The following is a 23,821-nucleotide window of genomic DNA, read 5'->3' on the forward strand; positions in this document are numbered from 1 at the left end:
GGTAATTAATTGAACGAGTGTAGGTGGAGAAGCGTTAGATGCCGTGGCGATAATTATGAATTGCGCGCATTAGGTGTATCGTTTCAGCGTTTTTGCTTCCTATATAATTAACGTTTCCTTTACTTGCATATTACAGTTTACTGGCGTTCGCGGCTACTGTTATTTTTCCTCGCTCCATAGACCGTGTCGAGCGATGAACTTTTTACAGTGCAACACTTTTCAGCTGGTTCTAAACAGTATCCGATAAACGGTTCATTCGCGTAGCCTATTAGAAGGTGGAAAGGAATAAACTTTATGGAAGCGTTTATGCTACGTATTCTATATTTACGTTTTCTAACCGCGAGTCTGTAACAAATTTGAACTATTAAGTGGGGTTTGTATGGACAGTGGAAAGGTCGACGATATTTACACAACCTTTTCATCGTTTAGGTCAGTACGGACACTCGTATAGTTACCTGAGCAATCAGCAGAATGTACCACTTCCTGGACAGCTTCAGCCAACGTCCCAGGTACAACCCAGTCTGCCAGGTCAAAGTGCTCAGCTTCACGTGACGCATCACACTCCGCCTGGAGGTGTTCAAACGGTCCATCAAACCCAGGTTTCCAGTTTTGGACAATCGACAGGTGGCCAACAGGTGCAAAATGTTGCGAGGGAATACGTTGTTCAGGGACCGTCCGGCCTGCCGAGTCAGCAACTGCACCAGGGACTACATCAGAGTTCTCAGAATCAGGTAATCTTCGATTTCCTTCCACGCATCCTGGACTACTTTTCATCGGGTAACGTTACTTTGATTTCGCCTAATCGCTCCTGTAGGCAGGAAGAGGTTACCAGGAGGTTCTTGCGATGGAAATAGATTCCACATTCAATGTTTTTCGAATAACATGGAATTCGATCTTCCAACAATTTAAATCAAATTGGTATCGGTGGTTAACACGTGTTGGGTCTAATTTTCACTCGTTAACTGGAAAATTTCTGTTCCGGTTTCGTTTAATTTACAGACGATTTTCAAATATGTTCGCTATAACGAAAATAACAAATGGGGATCACGACAACTAGTGGGCTACTTTACCTTCGATCGCAACAGTTTTGGATGAATTTCAGTTAATTTATGGCGTTTCGAAGCTCGACTAGTTTTCGTTCGAGCCCCGCGTTAAATTTTTCCTAGCCGTCGAGCACCTTGGCGTGGTAGATCGAGAAACCTTGTCGCAAATGAAAGGGGGTGTTCGTGAACCCAACCACTCGCCTCTGCGACAAAATCCGGTGTACTTTCTCATACGTTTCAGTCATGCGACCAACATTTTCTTTCCGTGACGTTGCAGTCCAGTTCGCTCGTGCTTCATGCATATATTTATTTTCCTCGGTGAAGCACTCTGCGAAAATCATTCCCGCGTGAACTCCACCTAAGAGGCAATAATCGAAAACGCTATAGGCAGTCATCAGATATTAAACGGTCGGCGGTTATTTCCGACGTCAGCGACTGGAAAGGTTATTCTTACGTAAAAGGGGGGTGAACTTATCTTCATATAAATTCAGAAGGTGCAATAACGCGACACATACATCCTATTCAGACGCACGGTGCACGTGATACGTGTTCCATATTTATGCCTTCCAAAGCCAACCGCACGCAATACAATGCGCCGTCCTGCGTACAATTCTCGAAATTTATTAGCTGCCCGAGGCTACGCGACGTTTAACGAAAACATTTTTACCGATTATTCCATGCGATGGTTATTCCTAGATTGACAGAGATCGTTATTAGATTATCGAAGATTTATCCGACTGTTAGTAGAGACGAATTAATAGATAGCGAGCTACGGTTGCAATTAGCACACGCGCTAATTAATGAGACTATAGATTGGTTTAAAAGTTGGCGATGTAAAACGAGGATGGACTATTTCTTGCTACTTCCGGATTCGATTAACGAGTAGATTAACGATAGATTATTCTTCGAGTACTAAATACTTACAATTGTCGCATAATTACAGGGCCAAGGGACACAGGTGCAAAAACCCCACGGCCTGCCCATGCAGCAGCACCAAGTAGCCAATACCATGCAACCGACGAATCAGAGCTTCCAAAGTCCGCAGCAGCTGTTGCACCAGAACCAGAACCACCATCAGAGTCCCAGGTTCGCTCAGCAGCACGCACAGAACATGCACCAACGGCAACTGATACAGCAACTGCACCAGCAGCAGATGGCCGGGCAACAAAACACCCAGACTGGCGTCAGGAACGTGCAGCAGAGCTACTTCTCGAACAACGTGTCCTATCAGCAGTACCAACAGGCCAGGCAGGCAATGTCGAGGTCGCAGATCGACCTGCCGAGCACCTCCAGACAAACCCAGGAACTCAGGCTCTCCGGTCAGGAGGTCTACTACCACTACGCCCAGGGTCGGCCAAAGTACGGTGTACCCCAGGTCTACATGAAGACCGACTGCAACCAGGAGATCGAGTTTCAACAACGGAACTCGACGAAAGGCATCGAGAAAGCCGCGTCCCAGCCACAGCTCTGCTACGAGGACGAACGCGTAAACGAGCAGTCTAGAAATCCCGTCGATCCCATGAAGACTCTGACGGTGGATCCCTTGGATAAAGAAAGATACGAGATCACGGTGGAGAATCACGGACTCGGTGAATTCGGGAGAAGCGATTCGCAGAGGAAAGAGGACTACAGACTGGAGACCAGCTTCGCTATTCGCAGAGACGAGACGATCAGATGTTCCAAGAGAGAGCAAGACCCCGTAACCGTGTCTGGCCAAGAGAATCAGGAACTGGAGGGAACTACCGTTCAGAAAAGGATCGAGGAGTTGCAGAAGAGAGTGGAGGAGAACCATTACGGCGCGAAAGCGTCGAAAGATACCGTGGAGACGGACGCGGCGAGAAGTTCGTCCGGCTTGAAGATTGGAAACCTCGAGGGATGCAAACGAGCCGAGAATCAATACGTGAAGGACTCGGTCGTGAAATCAGAGATTAAGAAAGACGAGCTGGAACACGGGATCGGACGATTGAAGATCCAGAATCAAGGCTCTGGATCGGATTACGACAAGGCTGGACAGAGTTCCTCCAATGTGGACTCGGGGAGAGGGTCCGCTGTATATTCTAGCGGAAGACGCCCACCGCCCGAGGATCAGACCCATCCTCCAGGTTTGTTGCTGGAATGTTACATTCGTTTGCCTCGGTGAATTGAAATTTTATCTAGGAGAGGTCTCCTTTGTCTCGCGAGAGGAACAAACGGATCTTGCCTGTATGGTATATAAAAGGTCGGTGAACTGTGAAATGTGGAAGGAAAATTGTACGTCTACCCCGATGAACTATTTCAAGAATAACCAGATCCTGATATCTATTAACAATTTTCGAAGGAAACGCTATGCTCGAAATTTCAAACATATTACGTTCTTTTCGAATTCAATCCTTAGCAATATTTCACCAGCGTCCGGCAAGTCGTTCGTATAAATCGTATAAAGAGAGGTCAGCGCGCGTGTAGGTAGCATAATCGAGATAAATATCGATGGCGCAATCTGGATACTCGGTTGGTTGACACAGTACGTATATTAATTCCTACGCACGGGCAGGATAAAAAAAAAGAACATATTGTCTTGATCCGAGTGTACACTTTCTACGCGACACGTTGACACATTTAGGCTCGTTTTATGATCGATCACTGGTAATATTTTATAGTCTTTTCCTTAGTCGCTTTCCAATTAGTAGCCGTTGGCAGCCCGTGTCGGAGAGTGGGTCAGCTGACCCTCTTGCCCTTCTTTACGTAAACGAAATAATTAACAAAATTTGTATGGGTATATAATTAAAACACCCCGACCGCAATTTTCTATCCGTTTCATTTTTATTCGTCATTGTTTTCGAGCTCTTTATTCCCCGATAGATTCAAAACACAAAGTTCGCCTGAAGCTGTTGTTAGATATTATAGGTTTCTCGATGACCTGGAGTAAGAAATCCCTTGGACGGTTCACGAAACAAAAAAAAAAAAAAAAAAAGTGCAACGATTAAATATTTGATCCCCGGCAGAGTTTGCTCTCCGCGAGTAACTCTTCCCGAGCTATCTTGACAGAGGTAGAAGTTACTCGCGTTATCGTCCGTCTCTTTTGTTCCAACAGTGCAAGACTCCGAGTGGGTGGACATAGTGGAATCGGAGCTGAGGAGCATTTTAGAACCACGAGATCTCCCCGCGATGGCGCACTCGACTCTATCCGAAAGTGTATCGTCGGTAACGCCGCCTCTGCCGCCGCTTTCGCCCCATGAAAGTCCCAGAACATCGAGAAATCGATACTCGGCGAGGTAACGTTACTTCAAACAGATCTCTTCGTCTCGTAACCGTTGTCACTTCCGGTCACTGCCACCCCCCCCCCCCCCGCCCCCCCGCCCCGCCGGCTACTTCCGATTCTTTCTGCTCTTCGAGTAGATCGAATCTCCGATATCGGTGTACCGAGGCGACCAACCGATGAAACTGTTGAAAGTTAGACAACCAAAAGCATGTTTACGGCCACCTACAGGGCGAGTGGAAATATATCGGAACAAGTTTTCACTGGATTTTGTATCCTATAGAACGTAGAAATAGAGACCGATAGAGTTACCTTTTTGGAATTAACAAACATCGTACTTATATAATAACAATATAACGAAGATAATCCGGTTAACAATGTAACAGAGTTCCAACTTGCCAGAATAACGAGCATAATTTTGTTACGCGTAACTCGATCCCAGCTTACAATATTATAATGTGAAACATTTCGACCGGTAGTATACGTTGCGTGCTAACCGAGGGCTAAACTGATCGTTAAACACGGTTCGGTACTTTCGTGATAATTAACCATCTTCTACGGCTTTCTTAGCGAACTTAACAATTGCATGTTTGTGGACCTTTTAGCTTACCATACGGGTCGAAACCTAATTACAGCGATTACAGCAAGGCCATGGAGAAAAGAGGGTTCTCGAGCAGCTCGAAGCATCGCGGAGCCTCGACTTCGAAGAAGGAAGCTGCAAAAAAGTTTTCTCATCGTGAGTGGTCTTCTTTACCTCTTAATTTGTGGTTTCTTGTTACTCTCGGGTCACAAAGATGTTGTTTGTCCAGTTTTCGGCGTGGAAGCCGCCGATTTGACCTCGACTACGACTGGACTCGATTTGGACTCCATGTTGGACAGAAGCGACTCCGATTTGAGTACCAACGACGCGAGGACGATTAGGAAGCAGCTAGAAGGCTTGGAAAATATGTACAGCGAGGTAAATATGAGCAAAATATGTTACAACGAGCTGTAAATTATCAAAGATCTGGATCATTTAATAAGGTAGCATCGCTCTCGTCACCAAAATTCTCCAAACTAAATCACTGCCGTTACCAATACACTTCCTAACTCTTACAAGATTAATTTCTCGAACTACCTTGACTGTCGACAATGAGCTATTTTCGTTCAGTTTAATCTGTACTGTACGCCATCCGAGTCATCAATCATTGTTTCAGCACTTTGTGTAATACACACGAATAATAAATCACGCGAGTCGTTGTTGGGTGTAACGTCCCGGGACGAGAAGTTTTAATATATAGCCATTTGTGATCGCAGGTATTGAAGTTGCTCGGCGGAAGCGTGAAGAAGAGACGGAAGGCCAGAGGTCTCATTAGTTATGGTTCCGTTTCATCGCTGCCGACGTCATCCGTCTCATCCAGACCTGTCACGAGGCATCACGATAAACGTAGATCCCACGCCATCGACGACAGGATGAAGAAAGCCAAAGACATCAAGGTAAGATGTTTCGGACACCTCCAACGTTTCGTTATTCTCGCAATCAGTTAAAATACAGATATACAGTTATTCGTAAAAATAGTCCCTCTCAATACGCACACCATATTTCAAATATTTAATCAAGAGCAAAATTTGAATTATCGGTTCTAGTTTAATAAAAATTTTATAATTTCAGGATGCAGTATGAATAAATATTAACTGTGAATTCCCTTGTCTGTTACAGAGCATTAACAAACGTTTTCAACGATTAGAATCTCACGTAGTTACGCTTGCCAGATCAGTGGCACATCTGAGCTCGGAGATGAGGACACAGCATTTAATGATACAGGTGAGAAAATCTCGTTACTATTTAAAAGCGAGAACTCACCTTGCGGTGCATCGTAAGAAGAGCTGCGTATCGATTTTAGCGAAGCTTCACGGATAGGCAGAGAAACGAAACACGGCGTCTGACGAATATGTTAATTTATTTTACGTTCAACCCGTTCACTGCCAACTACGAGATGTCTCGTAGTTGAAATAAGAAGATCGTAAATTTTCTTTTTAAAACAACAAATTTAATATCACATTTTTATTATCAAAATAATTAAATCTTGGCGCCCAAAGCAAAATGCTTTAAATTTGCCTGCCAGTGTTTGTCGTCCAGAAAACGAAATAATTTCGCAGGAATTAATATGTTCTTAGTTGGCTAAAATTGGCTGGAAAGCTGGCGAAACTTCCGAATGTTCTCCCAAAAAGATACGGCTTAGGGAGACTTATCTGGAAGCCTCAAAGAGCATCAACTCTAAGAAGTTAAGAACTCAGGCCGTGAGAGCTTCGAAAATCGCGATTTTTCCAGGAGCCTTTCCTTCTCTGCTTACCTGTGAAACATTAAAGTCGTAACAGGTTCTCGAGTTCTCTCGTTTGGAAAGAGGATATTTATAGTACAGCACGGGGAAAGACTAGTTGGAATTTCCGAAACTCACTACTACCAGGTTTTCGCAGGAAATGGAAAACATAAGAGGCGAGATTGCTGCTCTGAGGACGCAAACGAGCATGGCGATGGTGAGGTCGCAGTCCCAGCCACTGATCAAGGACTCCGAGCTGCCAGCCCTTTCCAACCCTTCGAGAGTGAAGAAGCTGACCAAGTTCTTCGGCACGGAACCACCGCTCATCAGATTGTTCCTCAGGGAACTTGGGTATGAGGTGTGTAGATCTCGTAATCTAACGATCGTATCTCAAAGTTTCTAGAACCCGTTCAGAGCCTCTTCTAAAAATAGTATTTTAGTAATTTCTTTTTTATCAACGATAGCCACTTAAGAGATTTCAATTTCTACAAAATGAAACGAATGATACGTTTTCCAGAAATACGCGACCGCGTTTGAGAAAGAAAAAGTTGGAATGGTGGAGCTTCCTTACTTAAGCGAGGAGAGGTTGCAAAAAATGGGTGTTCCCCTGGGACCGAGGCTAAGAATTCTTCAAGAGGCAAGGATATCGGTGTGCAAGGATCCAATTTACGTCGTATGAGTTTCACCAGCTACGCTGCTTCACGAACGAAATAAAAAGAGTCCGAGAATGAATGTCGGATCCAATGGAAGGGAAGAAGACATAAAGTTATTAGGAATTTGTTTCTTTGTTGTCTTTCCAGGGACCTGAAAGAGATAAAGTCTTTCTCCGCGAGAAGCGATGTTCATTTCGACGCTACGAAGAAAATTCTTCTCGAGGGAACTATTATACGCAAGAAAAAGCAACCTTCCAAATAAATGATTACTTAGAAGCGACTAGGAAGACAAAGAAGCTTAACGATAAGATTAAGAGGCACACGAAGAATAAAATAAAATCTAAACGTGGAGCCGTTTAAGTCGACCCGATAATCTGTTAGGACGAGGCCTTAACGATAACGATTAGCAAATTGTTTAAGTTTTATGTGTGTTATAGTAGTCCAAAGTGTTCGAGAAACAACAACCAACGCTGTATGTTTCACGTTTCACACGAGTGACAATGAATGTCGAAAGTTCGTTAACATAGGTATAATCTACTCGCTTCTGTTAAAAATTCTACCGAGTGTATAGGAATTAAGTAGCAAAAATTCTTCGACAGGATCAAGGTTTAGTTACGTTCCCAACATTTCGAGGATATTGTTACCTATGATCCGAACTGCACGTTTTGTTGTTCGATTTCGTGTCTATAATTTATTATACCAATTATAACGAATGGTAGATTAAGTTCTTATTTTGTACATTTACGTTTAATCGATCAGTTGAGACGATGGAACATTTCTCGTTGCACAGACTGTGTTGTAGACTTCCGATCAATGAATTCGAGTCGATAACGTATTGGAGGCGTTAATTAGAGTTAGAAGAGTCGTCTCGATCGAGGAAGCTCGAACCGTTAACGCGAATCACCATGTAAGTATTGAGAACGAAAAATGCAAAAGTGAAGTTGCCAAAGAGACGTGCTAACGTCATACATGAAGTGACGTGCCCGAGATTTTCATTAGAGGGAGCAGATCAAATTATTTTCTTTTTCAAAGAGTTGGCTATTATACTCGGGTTTGCAACGATTCCCACAATCGATGTTCTTCGATGTTTATTTTAGATTGTACGCGAAATTTCGTATACCTGAACACTCGATAACTCGACATTTAGATGCCTAGAATTTTGAATCGCCGCGTGAAATTGTGGAAGCGAAAAACGAAGTCGAAGCGGTCCACTCTTTGCGACACGAATGTCACTGGCCTACTTCAAATATCGATTCGCCGAATATAAGCGGCGTTTGTCGAAAAAGCGGCCCCTTCTGTGCACTTTTTCACCGAGTTTTTGCAAACCACACACGCCACCACGCATTACCAACCATCACTTTCTTTTAAACGTTCGCGATTCATAGCTTGTTTCGACGATCACAGGTAGAATATTATCAAATCCTAATCGATTCGTTCATTCGATCGAATTGCCTCTCGTTATTAGATTATTTCGATTGATAGAATTAATAGAGAAAAGTTAGTATGGCGAATGTTTCAAATTTCGGTCGCACGACCACACGCGTAACGTTGATACCAAAGAATCGATACCTGCTCCTATGCAATGACGATCGCAACGGAAGGAGTCACCGTCAGTGATCGGAATTACGCAAAACGGAAGACATGCCACTTCAGTTCTCAATCGATATCAGTTCTTACTATCGAATTCACGTGGGACGTGATCTACTATTAATTTGTAAACTGGACGCTACTTCGTTAAGAGACGTTCATCAATTAATAATTGTTACTAAGCCACGTTACACGTGGCGTATTTTTTTTTTTTTTTTTTTTTTTTTTTTTAAATAGCTACTTCCATTTTTAGCAATATTTCTTCTTTAGCGATTACTTTTTCAAATTGGTGCTCTCAGACACTGCCTGGATCACAGCTGGTCGGTCTTCCATCGACAGCGAGTTCTGTACAGTTAACGATTAACTGTTAATTGTTTGTAGGGATACTTCAAGTACGTTACGATTAATAATATTATTAATATTTGTATTATTATAATTATATTATTATATTGTTAAATCTTGTATTTAATAAACGATTCGAGAAATCATTCCAGTAAATCCCGGTCGTTTTTCACATTTCGTCGAGAAATTTGTTAGTTTCAAAGCAATTATTCAAATGAACGTTTTCGGGATTTATAAAGGGCCCTCCTTGTCAAATTTTTTGGAGTTACAAGTTTCAATATGTTTTTACCGTTCGTGGAAGGAGCAACAATTATTTCTCGTATGTACATGTTATATCTTTTTATAGGCACGTGGATACAAAAGGTCTACGAAAATGGTTTCTAAACTATTCTTCGGCTAGTTCCTCGTGAATCAACCGCTGCATTCAATTGAATAATCGCGTATTAACTGGCGTAACCCAGGGTGTACAGGCCACCAAGCGATCCGCTATTACGGCCCCAGACCTCGGACTGCCTCTAATCGACGCCACGGACGATAATTAGTTCGCTTGCGACGATCACCGTTCCGTCTTAACGACATAGCTTCCTTCTTAATTACGAAAAATTGCTCCCGGCGCGGCGCTGATAAACGACGATCATTTTACCAACGAATTACTTCGGTATTAAAATTCCATCCACGCTGGTTCTTGAATAAGATATTTGAATAATATACAGGGTGTCCTAGTCTAAGTAATACGGAGCTCCAACTCCAAAACTATCGGCCGAATGCAAAATTTCAAATATGGAAATTTCATGGTAAAATGGGGCGCATGTTTCAGCGAGAAGGAATTTTTGTTAACTTTGTTACTTAACGTGATATAATGGTCAAGTTTCGTTTTTCAATTGAGACTACGTATATTTTTTTTTTTTTTTTTTTTTATACCATGCGATAGTACTTTTTAAGAGGAATTCATTAAGCTTTAATGTATTTACCCGATTTTTATTAGTTTTCAAGCTATAACGCTTCAAAGTTTGATAATTCTCAAGGAGAAAACTCGGTTCGGCCCCGGGCGGTCCCATTGATGCAGTAAACACCATGCCCAGAATATTGGGATTCTTGAAGAATCATTCTTCCCATTTTCCTTCGTTGGGCCTAGAATGCCAAACGAGACCCTCTGTATCGATTTCAAGAACCGCATGGTGCTTACTGCATCAATGGGACCGAATCGAGTTTTCTCCTTGAAAATTCGCAAACTTTGAAGCGTTATAAGCTTGAAAACTCAAGTCAATGTTTTGGGTCTCCGATTTTGCATGCCTCCTTCAGTCGTTTAGTGTATCTTCGAATGTGTTCCCAACAAACTTCGAGTGTAGAGAAGGACAGCGAATGAAGAAGAGGACGGAGCGATATGCGAAAATGGCGACCAACGCCGAGATTATTTCGGTGAGACAATATATGAACAAAAATAGTTTCAATTAGAGAAGAAATATCGATGAATTATTAACGAAGTACCAAAGGGTGTCTGATGGGGCTAAGCCCAGTCGCCCGATGATTAACCCTTTCCACTCGAGGCTATTTCGTTGCAGAATGTGCAAACAGTGGAAATTGTGGTTCAGAATCGTCTCAGGGTCGGTCATATTTGAAATTTCGGCAGAATCGACGACCCGACCGTCTTCCGGCACGACGGACACTTTTTATCAGGAAATGCACAATTTAACAATTGTGCCCAATTATTTTTCCAGAGGCCCACTCTTTGATTGGTCATCTGAGACCGCCCCACATTGGCCCCGTGCCCAGCCTCTATGCTGAATCCGCCCAGCGACCGCACTCGAACGATCGTCGAACTCTTTATTTCTGGCAGTGATGATTCAAACTGTCTCGTATCGTGTCATGTGTCGTAAATGGACGATGCAAATTATCGTACAGACGTAACCTTCGCGGCTAATCCTCCACGCTCAACGTCTAAAGCGCGGTGTAATTGACTCGATAATTGAGTGGAAGTTGGAAAGAGGTCAAGCACCACGAAATGTTCCGATCTGTTGGCGACAACGTTTCGTCTCTCGATATCGCGTAAATTACGCGTATGCGACACCGAAATGCATTTTGCGCTTTAATCGTTTTAATCGTCTCGACGAAGATTTATATCCTATGAAGAAACGATTAACTCGGGATGACACATCGACGAGGTCAGCGGTTTACAAGCAACTTTTTTTTCTAGCGAATGTAGATAATCAATCTGGAATAAAATCGAACAGAGGCATGTGCAACGCTACATGCTGGTGCGTTTTATTTACAAGGCTTATATTCGATGTTACAGGGTTGGCGAGCTAACATGTTTCTCTTAACTCGCATGTTTTCTTTTTTATTTATTGGCGACGTTCAGGACGAAAGATTGCGATATGTCGGCTTTCCAGCTTGAACAGTTCTCGAGATATTAAACGTTGCAGTCCCCGTTTGTCGACAATACCACGTCGGACCTTGTTATTTTTCCATAGTCTTTCTTCTATTAATTCCGAAGGTATCCTGAGTTATAGTACACGTTTGTCTCGGCTCCACGTGTTTCGTCTAAATAGGGGATAAAAGTTTTCTTTAGACTTTAGAAAATGCGCAAAGCACGCGAATAGCATCAAGAAAAACGTCGAGCCAGAAAATATGAAAGATGAATGCTCCGAAACGGAACATCTATCGACGCTGAAGAAACTTTAGCTGCAGAACTACTTCTTGTGCGCGAACTAAACGTTGCCCCGCTAACTGAATTTGATTCGATAAACCTTATTAACTCGGGTTACAGAAATTGTCGCTGTTCGTTAAGACTCAACGACTTCCAGATATAGAAAGGCATCGAGTTCGTGCAAAAACGAACGATGGTATACAAATAATTGGATTAGGACATTGGAAATGTGTTTAGATCGATTTAGTCGTAAATTGTCAACGATCTAACATTATTGCGGATATCTAATCGATGACAAACAATCCAACAATTTATTTCTTCGAATATCAGGGAAAGCTTTGAATGCGTAATGCTGAAAGCGTGTACAATTTGTACCGCGATAAGGTAACGGAACAAAACCTGTCAAGCGGCAGTACTCGTAGATAAGCTGAAAAAATTGGAAAATTTTTGGCTACTAGAATTGCAAGCCTTTAAAATCGCGTTCGTTTCCGTATTGACGAAGAATGCAAAGAAAGGAGACGTTGGTAGCTAGTAGACGTCAAAGTGACACCGTTCCAGATTGCAGAGAAGCAACATAAACAATTGTAAGGAAGCAAACGACTAATCCACTTCTGGAAACTGCAATTGTCGGTTACGGAACCGCGATACCCAATGAACCGAAGAGTGTAGCGCGATAACGACATAGAGTTCAAGACGATTCCTCGAAGGCGACAGCCGAGATGCATACGAGTTTTCTCGTGACTAAAATGTAATCTCAATTGACCTATGGCCCCACTCTGGAACATCCCGCCAGTCATCGTCCAGGCTTCTGCCAGAGGCGAGGAGCTGTCTTCGCTTTACTTTGTAACGAACATCCATCGAGGATGAATCGAAACAGTGAATTCCTCCTCGTGTTCCTGGCGCTAGCCTTGTCATCCGTGGTCTACGCGGAGCTAGTCCCTGCGAGACCGTGTCCATACCCTGAACGTGAGTATAGGTCGACTATTCGCAGCTAAGGCTGTGTCATACATAATAGACATAAACGTTGAACGAGTCAGTGAAATAAGACAGAGTGTTAACGCATTCTTAACCGGCAACTTTACACACAAACAACTTCGTGTCATCTGCTATCATTTCGTAATTGAATGTGACATAAACTCGCGAGTGATGTAAATCTAAATACTGCGAAAAGTATATTCTATTGTTAAAAATGAGTAAAAAAACTGACAGGACTAAACACGATGAGTAGAACTTTCGCAATGTTCTATACCGTATCGATTAGCATCGAGCTTTACATATTATAATAATTAAAGTAAATTAAACTAACAGGTGAATTAGAAGAACACAATTAAGATTCGTACGTTCTTTTTTCAGCCGATACCCCATTGAATTGTACCATACACGAAGTATACGTGGATCCCTGTAAAGAGGCTGCAGAAGGTAAACCATGTAAACTAAGGAGGGGAATCATTTCAAACATAACTTTCCATTACACGCCTAGTAAGTTTTTAAACGTTTTTAAACATTTTGAAACGTTTTAAAGTTATTAAATAAAAATTATTATTTCTTAGGTTTCGAGGCGGAGAATCTGCAGAGTAGAGTTTATTGGGCGAGTCAAATGATGGATATTCCATTTTTGGGAATGGACGCGGATGCTTGCCTGTTCACTATGTGTCCAATCGTGCCGGGACAAAGGAACACGTACCAAGCGCAAATACACATTTTGAAAAAATATCCTATTGTAAGTAACAGCCTTGTAAGTTATGTCCTTCGAGTTAACGCGTAACTATGTACATATAATCCATAACGAACGTCGACGCTTCTCGTTCTCGAGCAATACGACTCTTTTAACCCCTTGACCTACACGTTATCATCCGATTGCTCGTGCCATAGTAAACAAGAAAATAGGAAGTCCGAACAATGTACCACGAGTCGGACTCCTGCTTATTGTTTATGGTCGAAATTTCTTACCACGAATCTCGCTCGTAGTTATAGGCCAAATAGTTCATTTGATTGCATCTAAAAATTGCTTTTGTTTCAGAGAATGTATGACCTTAAATGGAGAGTCTGGAACGAGCAGGAGCAAGAATGTTGTTTCATGTTTCAAATAAAGATAACGAAATGATGACTGGCCGTGTGTGATTCATCATTTCATTGTGCTCAATTAATTATAATTAACAATTCGATGAGTTAAATCGAATAAACGAACCATTCCATTAGTAGAAGCAGTTTTCATTTCTTTCGAGTCGATATTCATCGATACAGTTTCTATATTTCAGATTGAAATATTTATCGGTATTCAACGACCGCGATTAATATTTTATAAATATACCAGTTTCCTTGTGACCAGTTCTTTTGATCAACAATAAATACAATTGAATAATAAAATCGACTCGGGGACAAAACCCAGTAAATAATTGCTAAACAATTCGATACTTCAGGTACGTTATCTTGGAGCACGAAAAAATCAATATAACACCTTTACGAATTCGATTAATTTATTCTTACGTGACCGATCGAGCAAGAGTAACCTTTTAACTTCATATATTCCAGTTTTTGATCCATTTCAGTTGCGAGATTTATGTAAACTGGAATCTTCTACGAAATTTTCTGGAAACCTGTTTAGCGTCTTCAGTAATGTTCAAGATAACGTAGGAAGAGCGAAATTTTGGAGGGTAGTTTACCCCCAAAGTTTAGGTTCTTGCTCTTCAGAAAATACGTGATATACATAGATGCGTCCTCTAATTTCGCCTCCTTTACGAATTTGCGAGATTTAATTAAAATTGGTGCGAATCTACGCGGATCGTTATTAATTAATTATGCACATACTTCTACTTCCGTTAAATTTATTTTAACGAATTAGCAGCTACAAGATAGGTCTTTCGAATGTTTCAATTATAAATGTGATCGTTTTATAAATGTATCATGCGGCTCTTAGCGAACAGATTACAAGAGCATGTTTATCAGAGAAAAGGAGATAAAAAAAAAAGAAACGCTGCGGATAGGATTCGAACCTATGCGGGAAAAACCCATTGGATTTCGAGTCCAACTCCTTAACCACTCGGACACCGCAGCTTGTACAACAATGCTTCCAAACTTCGGTTTTCAGGGCCGAATATACAACAGTAAGTATACATAACATTGTTTAAAATAAATTTAGTCCAGTTGTACTATTCCGCTTTGTAAAGTAGAGAGGTATTATTATAAATAAATGTACGACGATAAAGATTGCGACGAGTTCCCGTGTTGGCATCCTGAAAAAAAACGTTCCTTTTTGAAATATATACATAAAGAAACTGGTCGGTCAAATATTTTACAATTTGTCCTTTTGTCGTTCAAGAAATATACCAACATATTTTCTACGACCTATTAAAATTTCGAATCGAAAAATTCGTCTCGAGATGTCGTCGTGTAAAGGGTGGTATCATGAAAAGCAGCTTTAAAGCGTTCGATCGTCCATTCGTTATCGCGACAAGGCATCTTCAAATCGCGTAACGTAACTTTCTCGATACGTCGAATTTTGACCTAAAATTTTTCTGGAACAGTCTCGAAACCTTAAATTGTACGGAAGTGGAGAAGGTGATCGATTTTTTGGTTATGTAAAATGATAAACCTTCCCCCTACTGTCGCAAGCTTTCAGAAAGCACCGACGTCGCCATCTGTCGCACGAAACGTCAAAGCAATGAGTCGCGTCTGGTCTCGGACGGTAAAGAAATTGTAGCGGGAACGATGAATTATAAAGGTATCAGACTTTCATGTATGTATTTCTATTTTTGTAACGGTTTCTGACACGCATACGTTAACGCATAATATGAAACCTAACACGTTACCACCAGTGCATGCACTTCAAACTCTACACTCTCTCGTCGTTCCAGCTACGACGTTGGAATAAAAACTGCCTGAGTGTTTCGGACGTTGACCGAATACGAAACGACGGACGTTAGGAATGCAATCGATTTGATAATTCGAGTAACGAGAGCCAAGAGTAACTTTGCGCGACGAGAATTCCTGATTAATTGAAACGTTTAATTGCCAACGACGACGTCGTCTTTCCTTTTAATCGATCGATCGGATCCATTATTTAAACCAAGCAAAACAACGCGCTGTTTCAAGACAGAACCAACAAATTAAGGAAAATATTCACAATTACGTGGTTGTTCTTTTACAATTGCAGAATCTTAAAGTTAGCTTCACGCTTCATACGACGAGGCTCATCCGTGAGTTTTCGAAACATCGACCACGAGACCCTCCACGCAGTTACCATTTTTGTTTGTAATAGCTTCGACTTTATATTCACGACTTCGACGCACCACATTTTGGAACAAAAATTATGTCATCGGGTACCCGCAGGTTCGATTCGCGATTCCAAAAACGGCGAGGGCCAACCATGTCTAGGATTATTTCATCGAGAGGTCAACAAACCACCGCCCACGGATCAAAAACTGGCACGACGCCTATAATTGGTCGTCGGAGATGATAGATGAAACGTGAAAGATTGTTCCTCGTTCCAGAACTGTTCACCTACCGTCTTCCATTCACGATATCGCGATTATCCAATTTCGATCGAGAGTTCCGCGATTTCGTTACGAGAAGCACCATATCCGTGCGTTGAAATTCTGTCGAATGGAAATCCTGAAGAAGTGGGCGTACTCCGTGGATCCTCGACGAAGATAAATCCCAACGGAACGATAAACGTGGAACGCGCGTTGTACCTTTCGGAATGCAAAATCGTCCGGGAGATTTGAATAAGAATTGCAAAACTAACTGGCCACGCACAATGCCCACCGCGGCTTGGGCGGATACACTTTTACCTCGTGGCAAACGAAAGAAAGTCGCGATACGGGAAAGGAAGTGTTCGGTGTCCGTATCTAACCCACATTCGATACGATTCGACAATTCTGTCCGATACGATTCTACAAACCGTGTCCGTGGATCTATTTCAGTCTGTGTGCATAGCTGCGTGGTACCCGCGTTATTCCATCTGGACACCGATGGCGAAACCCGCGAATGTCGTAAGTGAATCAATTTCTCTAGAGGAGCTGTGGAACGTGGCGATAAGACAATCGTGAAATACCTCGAGGAATAGCAAATATTTCCGATTTATTAAATATTATTATTAAATTAAATCGAAGTAAATATTTCGATACAAGGATGGCTGGAAGATTCCGAGTGGCAACCGCTGTTAGAAAGTACTTATATCTCACACTAGACGCGAAGAAGTTATTCTTGGATGACCGATCGCGTAAGAATAAATCAATCGATTATATAGAGCAGTTATTTTGATTTCCTCTTGACCCGCTTCTTCGATCAAAGATAAAAAGAGCGAAACAATGGAAGGAGAACTAAACGAATTCAAACATCGATCAAATTTCTACTCGTCATCCATCATTCGAACAATCATATTTATATATAATAAATCCTGCATCTTCCTACATCTTCCACTTAATAAGAAAGTTGAGATAAGAGTGGCACCTCTCTCCGGTGAATATTCAGATGTGTTTATTGGTGCATTACTAACAATTACTTTCGATTCCTCGCTTTCAGCAAAACGAAACGGCGTCATCGATAAAAAAATTACCGAGAGGAAAAAACTGTACTTTCAACTTCGCAAAGTGTCTTAAGTATAGATCGTAATACCCAGGACCATAATTCCCGCCTTCTTTATAACTGTCTCAATTATAAATGTTGTAAGCGAGGCTAGGTTTAGAAACAAGCACCTAAGCGGCGCCTTGCCTATTTCAGACTTCTTTTCTTTAACGACTGTTTACCTTAAAACCATAATGCTGTAGACTTCGTGCAATGGAAATATTAGGTTGTGCCAAGTTTCTTTCGTTTTATTAATAAGTAATACATACACAATATTTTATGTCTAATGTTACATTATTGAATTGTGTACGATTCATTTTGCTCCATTACTGCTACAACATCAACATCTAAGAAATTAGATCGTCTATTTATATGAACACTACCGCACAAAATAATTGAGTACAAATTACGAAAGAAACTTTCGGGACAACCTAATAAAATCAAGTTTGTGCCTGTATGCCTGATGCTAATAATACCGATACATTTACTTTCCCGATGCAAAAGATGAGGACGTTCATTATAACGTCTTCGGTTAAATTCCACTGATTGAGAGAAACGTTGGATCTGCGATATGGTCGCGCCGAACAAGTGAACAAATTACAGAAAATTCGCGGTTTTATTCGTTGATCTTCGCTCGTTGCAGTGTAAGAATCGAGCCAACGATGAAACCGGTTTCCTTTTTAAGATTTATCTTGTTCGTTTGAATCGAACGAGCGAACGTTTCATTACTGTTATGCCACTGTAGTGGATATTCAACCGAAACAAGAATGAATATGAACAACCTCTCATTTCGATACCATGGTAATTGACGGCTTTACTTTTACTGCCGCCTCTAATGTATACTTGCAGAAATACCGTGGCGGTACCATCTTGCTCAAGAACGATGACTTTCAACTGTAATTGTGCTTGCAAGACTTGCACATTTATTTCATCTAAGATATCCATAACCAGAGGTTACCGATTACCTTTAAATATAATATTAGGTTGTCCAGAAAGTTCGTGCCAATTTTTAAGATAAATTTAAAGACGCATTCGAATTACATATGTAAGTACCATCTTACGTGTTATTCGTTTTCAACCATTCCAATATACTCGAACCTGTACCACCAAAAATCGGCATGGGTTTTCCATACAAACCAATATTTTTCTTACTCCGTGTTAGGTACGACAGCGTGGCTGTGCTTCGGGAAACAGATGCAACTTTATATTTCCTTCGTACAGTGCAGCTGATGCACACCTGTTGCCTGAAGTTGACTACTGCATTAACACGTCGGCGAAGGCACTTCCAGTGAAAATCGTTAAAAGAATCAAAATTTCTTTCCTGTACATTTTAACTCTTTCGTATTCGAAAAAGAATGTTTAACTATGACGTTTCGTAAGGGTTTCTCGAAAAGAAACGCGCGACTTAAAAATCCTTAAAATTACCGGTGCAAGGAGTTCCATAACCCACTTCTGTAGACTCAACGAGATTACAAGTTTTCTTTGAATTCTAGCTACGATTTCAAGACGTCATTCTTTCCCTTTGAAATGAGCAGATCGGCCCCTCGATCGGTTCCCAGCACGAGGTACGCGACTGCGCCGATTCACACCTGTTGCCCTGGATAGAGCACACGGGTGATACGTCACTGGCCGTAAACTGTTGGCACGGCTCACCTGTTGGCCTCACCAGTGCTTGGCTAGGTTCTTGAGCGTGCGGTTCCTTTCGCCCGGGCTCTGCTTCGCGGTCACTTCGTTACTGTGTTTGTCCCCCGTCGTCCCCGTGTACCTTTTCTACCTGTGAACGACTCGAAACCGATCCGCCGTCGATTTCCTCGTGTTCGCCGTGTGTTTCGCGGAACTCGACGAACGTGGTGCGAACAGACGACGCCCACCAAACGGAAACCGCTTCTGTCCAGCCGCCAAGAAGGGAGGAAAGACAAGGGAGGAAAGGGGAGGACCTGCAGGACTTTCCACCGGATTCCTGAACGCCGTGGATTCGCGTCGAGAGCTGGATTGTATGCAAATAGCCGAGGAAATATCCGCCAGCTCGCTTCTCCACCTTTGTCCAGCCTCTCATCGTGTCGTTACGCCGCTGACTAACGTTCTCGTGGAAGAGGTCCACTCCAGGCGATCGTGCATACCGCACGATCATTTTGCGCGCAGGTACTTGACCAGCATGATATCACATTTTTCGTTGCGAACTCTTTCTCGGAGACCTCTGGGGACAGGTCTCGAAGCGCCAGGAATTCGCGAGTAACGATTCGAGTCACCGATGGGCAATCTGTTTTTTTTTAGAAGAACGTTTATAGTGCCGTGCAAAGTTCTGCCCACCTCTGACCGCGATCGGTAATCGCAAAGTTCGAGGTGTATCGATGGCTTTCATTGTTCGATGATGTAGGATTTAGGATCGCGATAGAATTACTCCGATTTGTTTGTAAATAATAACGGACCACACGCTCGTGTATCCAAGGGAAAAGGAAATTATTTGGATTTTACAGTAGCTCGACGGTAGCAATATGAAACACGAACTGTGTACTGCGGTTTGACCTTCGAGTATTATTCAATCGAGATGAAAGATGGTTTCGAGTAGAATTTCGAAGAATATGAAGTATATAGAAATATTATAGGTATATGTCGAACGCGTGGAATAGCTCGATTACTACTAGAAAATTGGGATGGGCAGAATTTTATTCGCACAATAGATGACTAACCTTTATGGACTTTTTCCGGCAACAAATAATGCTTGCATAAGCTCTATATATAGTTTTCAAAAATATATCGGCTGAATGATAGTGCAAGTTGTCAAACGATAAGGTGTTATCATTCTTAACGCGACGTTTAATCGATATCTACTGGTCTGCAAACGTTTCTTGTTATCATTTCCACTCCAAATAAATGGTTAATAAAATTAAAATACAATTTGAATATTCAAGGTGCAACGTAGTGAATATTTTAAAATAAAATATTCTCACGAAGGCGTCGCGATATTATTATTTTCTTTGGAGATTATTTTTCAAGCTCCACCTGTTACAATCAAGTGAAATACGATAACGCAGTATCGATATCTGCATAGAAGGCACATACGCGCATGATTTTTCTTTTTCGTGCGCTCGTTGCAATGGAATACACGCGACAGAAAGCATAACGTGTTGCGCGAATTTCTCGAAGTCGCGTGTTTACTTGTGCAAAATTTATCTCGTCAGCGGGAACGGTGAAAGCAATTCCCACAGTAAGGATTACCATATACAACTTTTGCCTACGAGGCGTTTTCAACTTGTGTGAAAACAGTTTTCAACGACCGTTAAACGCATGGCACGCATACTTGCTCGGCCACCAATAAAAGTTACCGCTGAATCGATTGGAATGCACGATAGGAAAAATATCACAAATTGTTTGATCTACACGGCGAAAGAAATTTGAAAGTCTCGCATCACTTTGCAATCGGAGCTGTCGTTTTCGAGGCGTAAGCAATTAATGTTTCGAGGTCCGACTTCCGGTGCGAACTGTTTCAAGTTTATTGTACCGTTAACCTAATATTATAATAAATATTTTAATATATTTTCAAGAATCTAAGTCACACTTTCGCTGGATTTCGCAATTGCTTACACTCCTTCTATGTTTATGGTTTGATACAGTACAATGGCTGGAAATATAGAGTCGTCCCAATACATACGGCTGGTACTGTTACATATGCGGTGTGCACAGCTGTCGTCGAAGTAGGACATTCCATGCGCAAAAGTTCGATCGAGTGAAGAATTTCTGAAGATGACCCAAATTCGAGGATCGAAACGTTATAACGAAGTGCTCGAGACCGACTCGAGCCTCTAAATTTGAAAAAGTTTCGTTACCTCGGAATTGTTCGTATAATAAATACGTTGATATTTGTTCAAATTTAATTTGGAAAATCAGGCTTCTAAGGATTAAGGGTGCGAGAACGATTAACGAGTCCGGAAAGGGTACGCGGTAGATTTTTCTGTCGGCACCGTTATGTTCCGTTTTTTTCGCTCCACCAACACTGACGATGAGAGTCTGACTCCTTTACATGTCACGACTCACAGTAGTCAAACAATGGCGAGAGAAATTACGGTGCTGAATGTCGTGAGAAACTCCGCACTCCGTTGGCTCATTGTCAGACGCAAAGACTCGTAATTGGCAAGGTGGCACGGTGGAGATCTTGGTCGCTTCATTTTGCACCGCGAGAGTTTCGTCATTTGTAGCAAACACGAGAGGAAACCGCAAGAACGGAATTCTCTTCAAATGTCCCGCGCAAGAACCCCGCACCGCTATTGGTGCCGAAGGTTTTCGTTCAAACCGACTCCTGCATAGGAGATGTTCCACTTCGGTGGCAGGGGTAAGATACGCGTGTGTGCGTATAACCGAAAAAATTTGTCATATCCAAAGAAGTTTACATTGGGATGAAACGTAGAATTTATTTATCACGCTTCGTCCTCTGCTTAAGATACTAATCTATGTTAAGTAGCTAGTTTAGAAATCCGGGTAAACTGGGTGGTTGGGTGAAACTAGAAAACCATAAAATTGTTGTCGTATGAGTACATCGATGAACCGAAAACTCGTCCGCCAACGTCACATCTGCATAGCCGATTTAGGGACACGCGCTTGTCGGAAAAGGAAAATTGTTGTAGGATATGCATGGTTGAACCTCGCCATAAGTAGACATATTCATCGTTTAATTGAGAAACTTGGAGAGAGAGAGAGTCTGTGGACTCAATCCGAAGCAAGGTCTTCTTTGCCAATCGGAGTTTCCAAGACGCTAAAAATAATATATATTTCAAAGTCTTACTACCTAAAAACGCTAGTATCCCAAGCTTCAGACATTTGAATGATAGAAGTATCCTCTTAGACTTCGTTGCGCGAGTTTTTCAAACCGTGCGATGCTTTTTGTCCATAATGAAGGTTCCATGGAAGTACAATTAAGTGTGCAAACGTTTATGAGGCAATTACAATGCTCTGCTATCGTATGCAAGCAAATTAACAAAGGTGGCGTGTTCTCGTGACGAGATTCATTGCCTGCGATACGTATAAAGATAACAGGAACAGTGAACCCCGAGATGCAATTGGAGGGACTTGGATGTCCACGATACTCGTGAAAAATTGTTCCAACGCGAGATGACGTGGATGTAAAAACGAATGCATGGAGGAAGATCGAACAGGAAATCCATTGTTGAAAACCATCACGGTTTAATCGTTCCAACACGTAATAGGAAGGAATTGCAAATGAAGTTCTTAAGGTCCTGGCTACGTTAATCTTGGGCTCATTGTCAACGATGACACAAATGCAGTTGTATGGAGACGTGGATGGGTCTCCGAAACACGAGACCACGTTTAAATTTTGCTCAGCTTTTTTAATTAAAAAACGAATTATTTTACGTACACACATTCTAAAGAAATATAGTTGCTTTTCGATAATAAAATAGGTTGAAGAAAATTAGTCAACGTTTCCTTAAAGGTTGCCGATATTTATAAGTGGTATTCTTGGCATAATTCATGTATTTCAAACACGTTTGTATCTTTCCAAGCTTTACACGTGTTAGCTGGTCTGCTCATCGATTATTACAACTTTTAGTCGGCACTGCTGGACGCTATCAACCTTGCGCGAATGTTTAGTTCCGAATAGCGAAGCGTGCAAAACATGACAGTAAAAAACAAAGTGCGTTTATTCGAAAGAAAATATATTTAGAGGACACCTGGAAGTTTCTAGAATCAATATGAAAACTTTATTTTCGAATGGTAGCCATTTTTAACCGACTTCGAAAAGGAGGAGGTTACTCAATTCAACATGTGTACTTTTTTTTATGTTTCTTCGCTGAATTGTTTGCAAACAGTGGTTCATACATCGTGTACGGCCTTGACGATTACTCTGTAAACACAATATCGTAGTAACCTAAGAAATCATTCCAATTCATTCTCTTGGAAATCGAAGATTCGGTTGTGGTTCCACTTAAATCTATAGACTTATTCGTATTTTTTTTCCTTGGTATTTTTATTTTTATCGATCTGAAAAGTCTCAATTTGAAAAAAAAGGAACTTTAATTTTGCTGAAAACGTAAGAATTGAAAGAATTATCATGGGTTGGAATAAAACATACGTAAACATACATAATAAAACGACGACCGTTGGAATTTATATACCGAAACGAGTATTTGAATTGCAAGTTCGTAACGAAGTTAACTTACGAGTGAAAATATCTTGAACAATCAGTGGCAAGATCTAAAATAAACGTTTAAATATGTGATTTATACGGGAAATGTGGAATAATCAAAACGATCTACAGCAGACAAAAAATGTACGCGCATAGTGGGAAATGAATAATTTTACTATACATTAAGAAACCAAGCTTGAGGAAAATTAATTCAGACAGATATACTAATATGTCTTCAACGCGTTGTATCGCCGTTCCTTTCTGCTTCCTTGACAGTCTCATATTTAATAATTATCACCTATTAGTAGGA

General features: G+C 41.5%; 3 protein-coding genes, 1 long non-coding RNA gene and 1 other non-coding gene across 15 annotated transcripts in view; 3 read left to right on the forward strand and 2 right to left on the reverse strand.

Annotated features, from left to right (window-relative positions):
• The window catches only part of LOC128878585 (uncharacterized), a 43,846-nt gene extending 33,323 nt beyond the window's left edge, over positions 1 to 10,523 (forward strand). For 2 of the 5 annotated variants that reach the window (XM_054126877.1, XM_054126878.1), the window contains exons 6-14: positions 430 to 731; positions 1,987 to 3,145; positions 4,114 to 4,294; positions 4,884 to 5,014; positions 5,088 to 5,236; positions 5,575 to 5,754; positions 5,978 to 6,082; positions 6,736 to 6,936; positions 7,096 to 10,522. In XM_054126877.1, coding sequence (XP_053982852.1) covers positions 430 to 731; positions 1,987 to 3,145; positions 4,114 to 4,294; positions 4,884 to 5,014; positions 5,088 to 5,236; positions 5,575 to 5,754; positions 5,978 to 6,082; positions 6,736 to 6,936; positions 7,096 to 7,257 — 2,570 coding nt within the window. In that variant the 3' untranslated portion in view covers positions 7,258 to 10,522. Of the gene's footprint in view, positions 1 to 429; positions 732 to 1,986; positions 3,146 to 4,113; positions 4,295 to 4,883; positions 5,015 to 5,087; positions 5,237 to 5,574; positions 5,755 to 5,977; positions 6,083 to 6,725; positions 6,937 to 7,095 lie in introns of all 5 variants that reach the window. The other 3 variants (XM_054126879.1, XM_054126880.1, XM_054126882.1) reach the window with 3 other exon arrangements.
• LOC128878596 (uncharacterized) lies at positions 681 to 2,091 on the reverse strand. The gene is made up of 3 exons (XR_008457446.1): positions 1,968 to 2,091; positions 1,071 to 1,401; positions 681 to 808 (listed from the first exon to the last, which is right to left on the reverse strand). It is a non-coding gene; the product is annotated as an uncharacterized LOC128878596 (long non-coding RNA).
• Positions 10,524 to 12,611: 2,088 nt separating the features above from the next.
• LOC128877885 (MD-2-related lipid-recognition protein-like) lies at positions 12,612 to 14,011 on the forward strand. The gene is made up of 4 exons (XM_054125516.1): positions 12,612 to 12,773; positions 13,161 to 13,286; positions 13,358 to 13,527; positions 13,828 to 14,011. The coding sequence occupies exons 1-4, from the start codon at positions 12,671 to 12,673 to the stop codon at positions 13,909 to 13,911; spliced, it is 483 nt and encodes a 160-aa protein (XP_053981491.1). The 5' UTR covers positions 12,612 to 12,670; the 3' UTR covers positions 13,912 to 14,011.
• Positions 14,012 to 14,779: 768 nt separating this feature from the next.
• Trnas-cga (transfer RNA serine (anticodon CGA)) lies at positions 14,780 to 14,861 on the reverse strand. Its single transcript has one exon. It is a non-coding gene; the product is annotated as a tRNA-Ser (tRNA).
• A 4,200-nt stretch (positions 14,862 to 19,061) lies between these two features.
• The window catches only part of LOC128877883 (echinoderm microtubule-associated protein-like 2), a 28,386-nt gene continuing 23,626 nt past the window's right edge, over positions 19,062 to 23,821 (forward strand). For 3 of the 7 annotated variants that reach the window (XM_054125508.1, XM_054125513.1, XM_054125515.1), the window contains exon 1: positions 19,063 to 19,514. The gene's annotated coding sequence lies outside the window, so the exon portion shown is untranslated. Of the gene's footprint in view, positions 19,515 to 23,821 lie in introns of all 7 variants that reach the window. The other 4 variants (XM_054125514.1, XM_054125511.1, XM_054125510.1 and 1 more) reach the window with 3 other exon arrangements.

Source organism: Hylaeus volcanicus, chromosome 6 (assembly GCF_026283585.1).
Source record: "Hylaeus volcanicus isolate JK05 chromosome 6, UHH_iyHylVolc1.0_haploid, whole genome shotgun sequence".
Lineage (NCBI taxonomy): Eukaryota > Metazoa > Arthropoda > Insecta > Hymenoptera > Colletidae > Hylaeus > Hylaeus volcanicus.

Coding starts and splice junctions, on each gene's coding strand:
- LOC128877885 (XM_054125516.1), top strand. CDS start 12,671: ATGAATCGAAACAGTGAATTCCTCCTCGTGTTCCTGGCGCTAGCCTTG. Junction 13,287..13,357: donor AACTTTCCATTACACGCCTA/GTAAGTTTTTAA, acceptor ATTATTTCTTAG/GTTTCGAGGCGGAGAATCTG. Junction 13,528..13,827: donor TTTTGAAAAAATATCCTATT/GTAAGTAACAGC, acceptor CTTTTGTTTCAG/AGAATGTATGACCTTAAATG.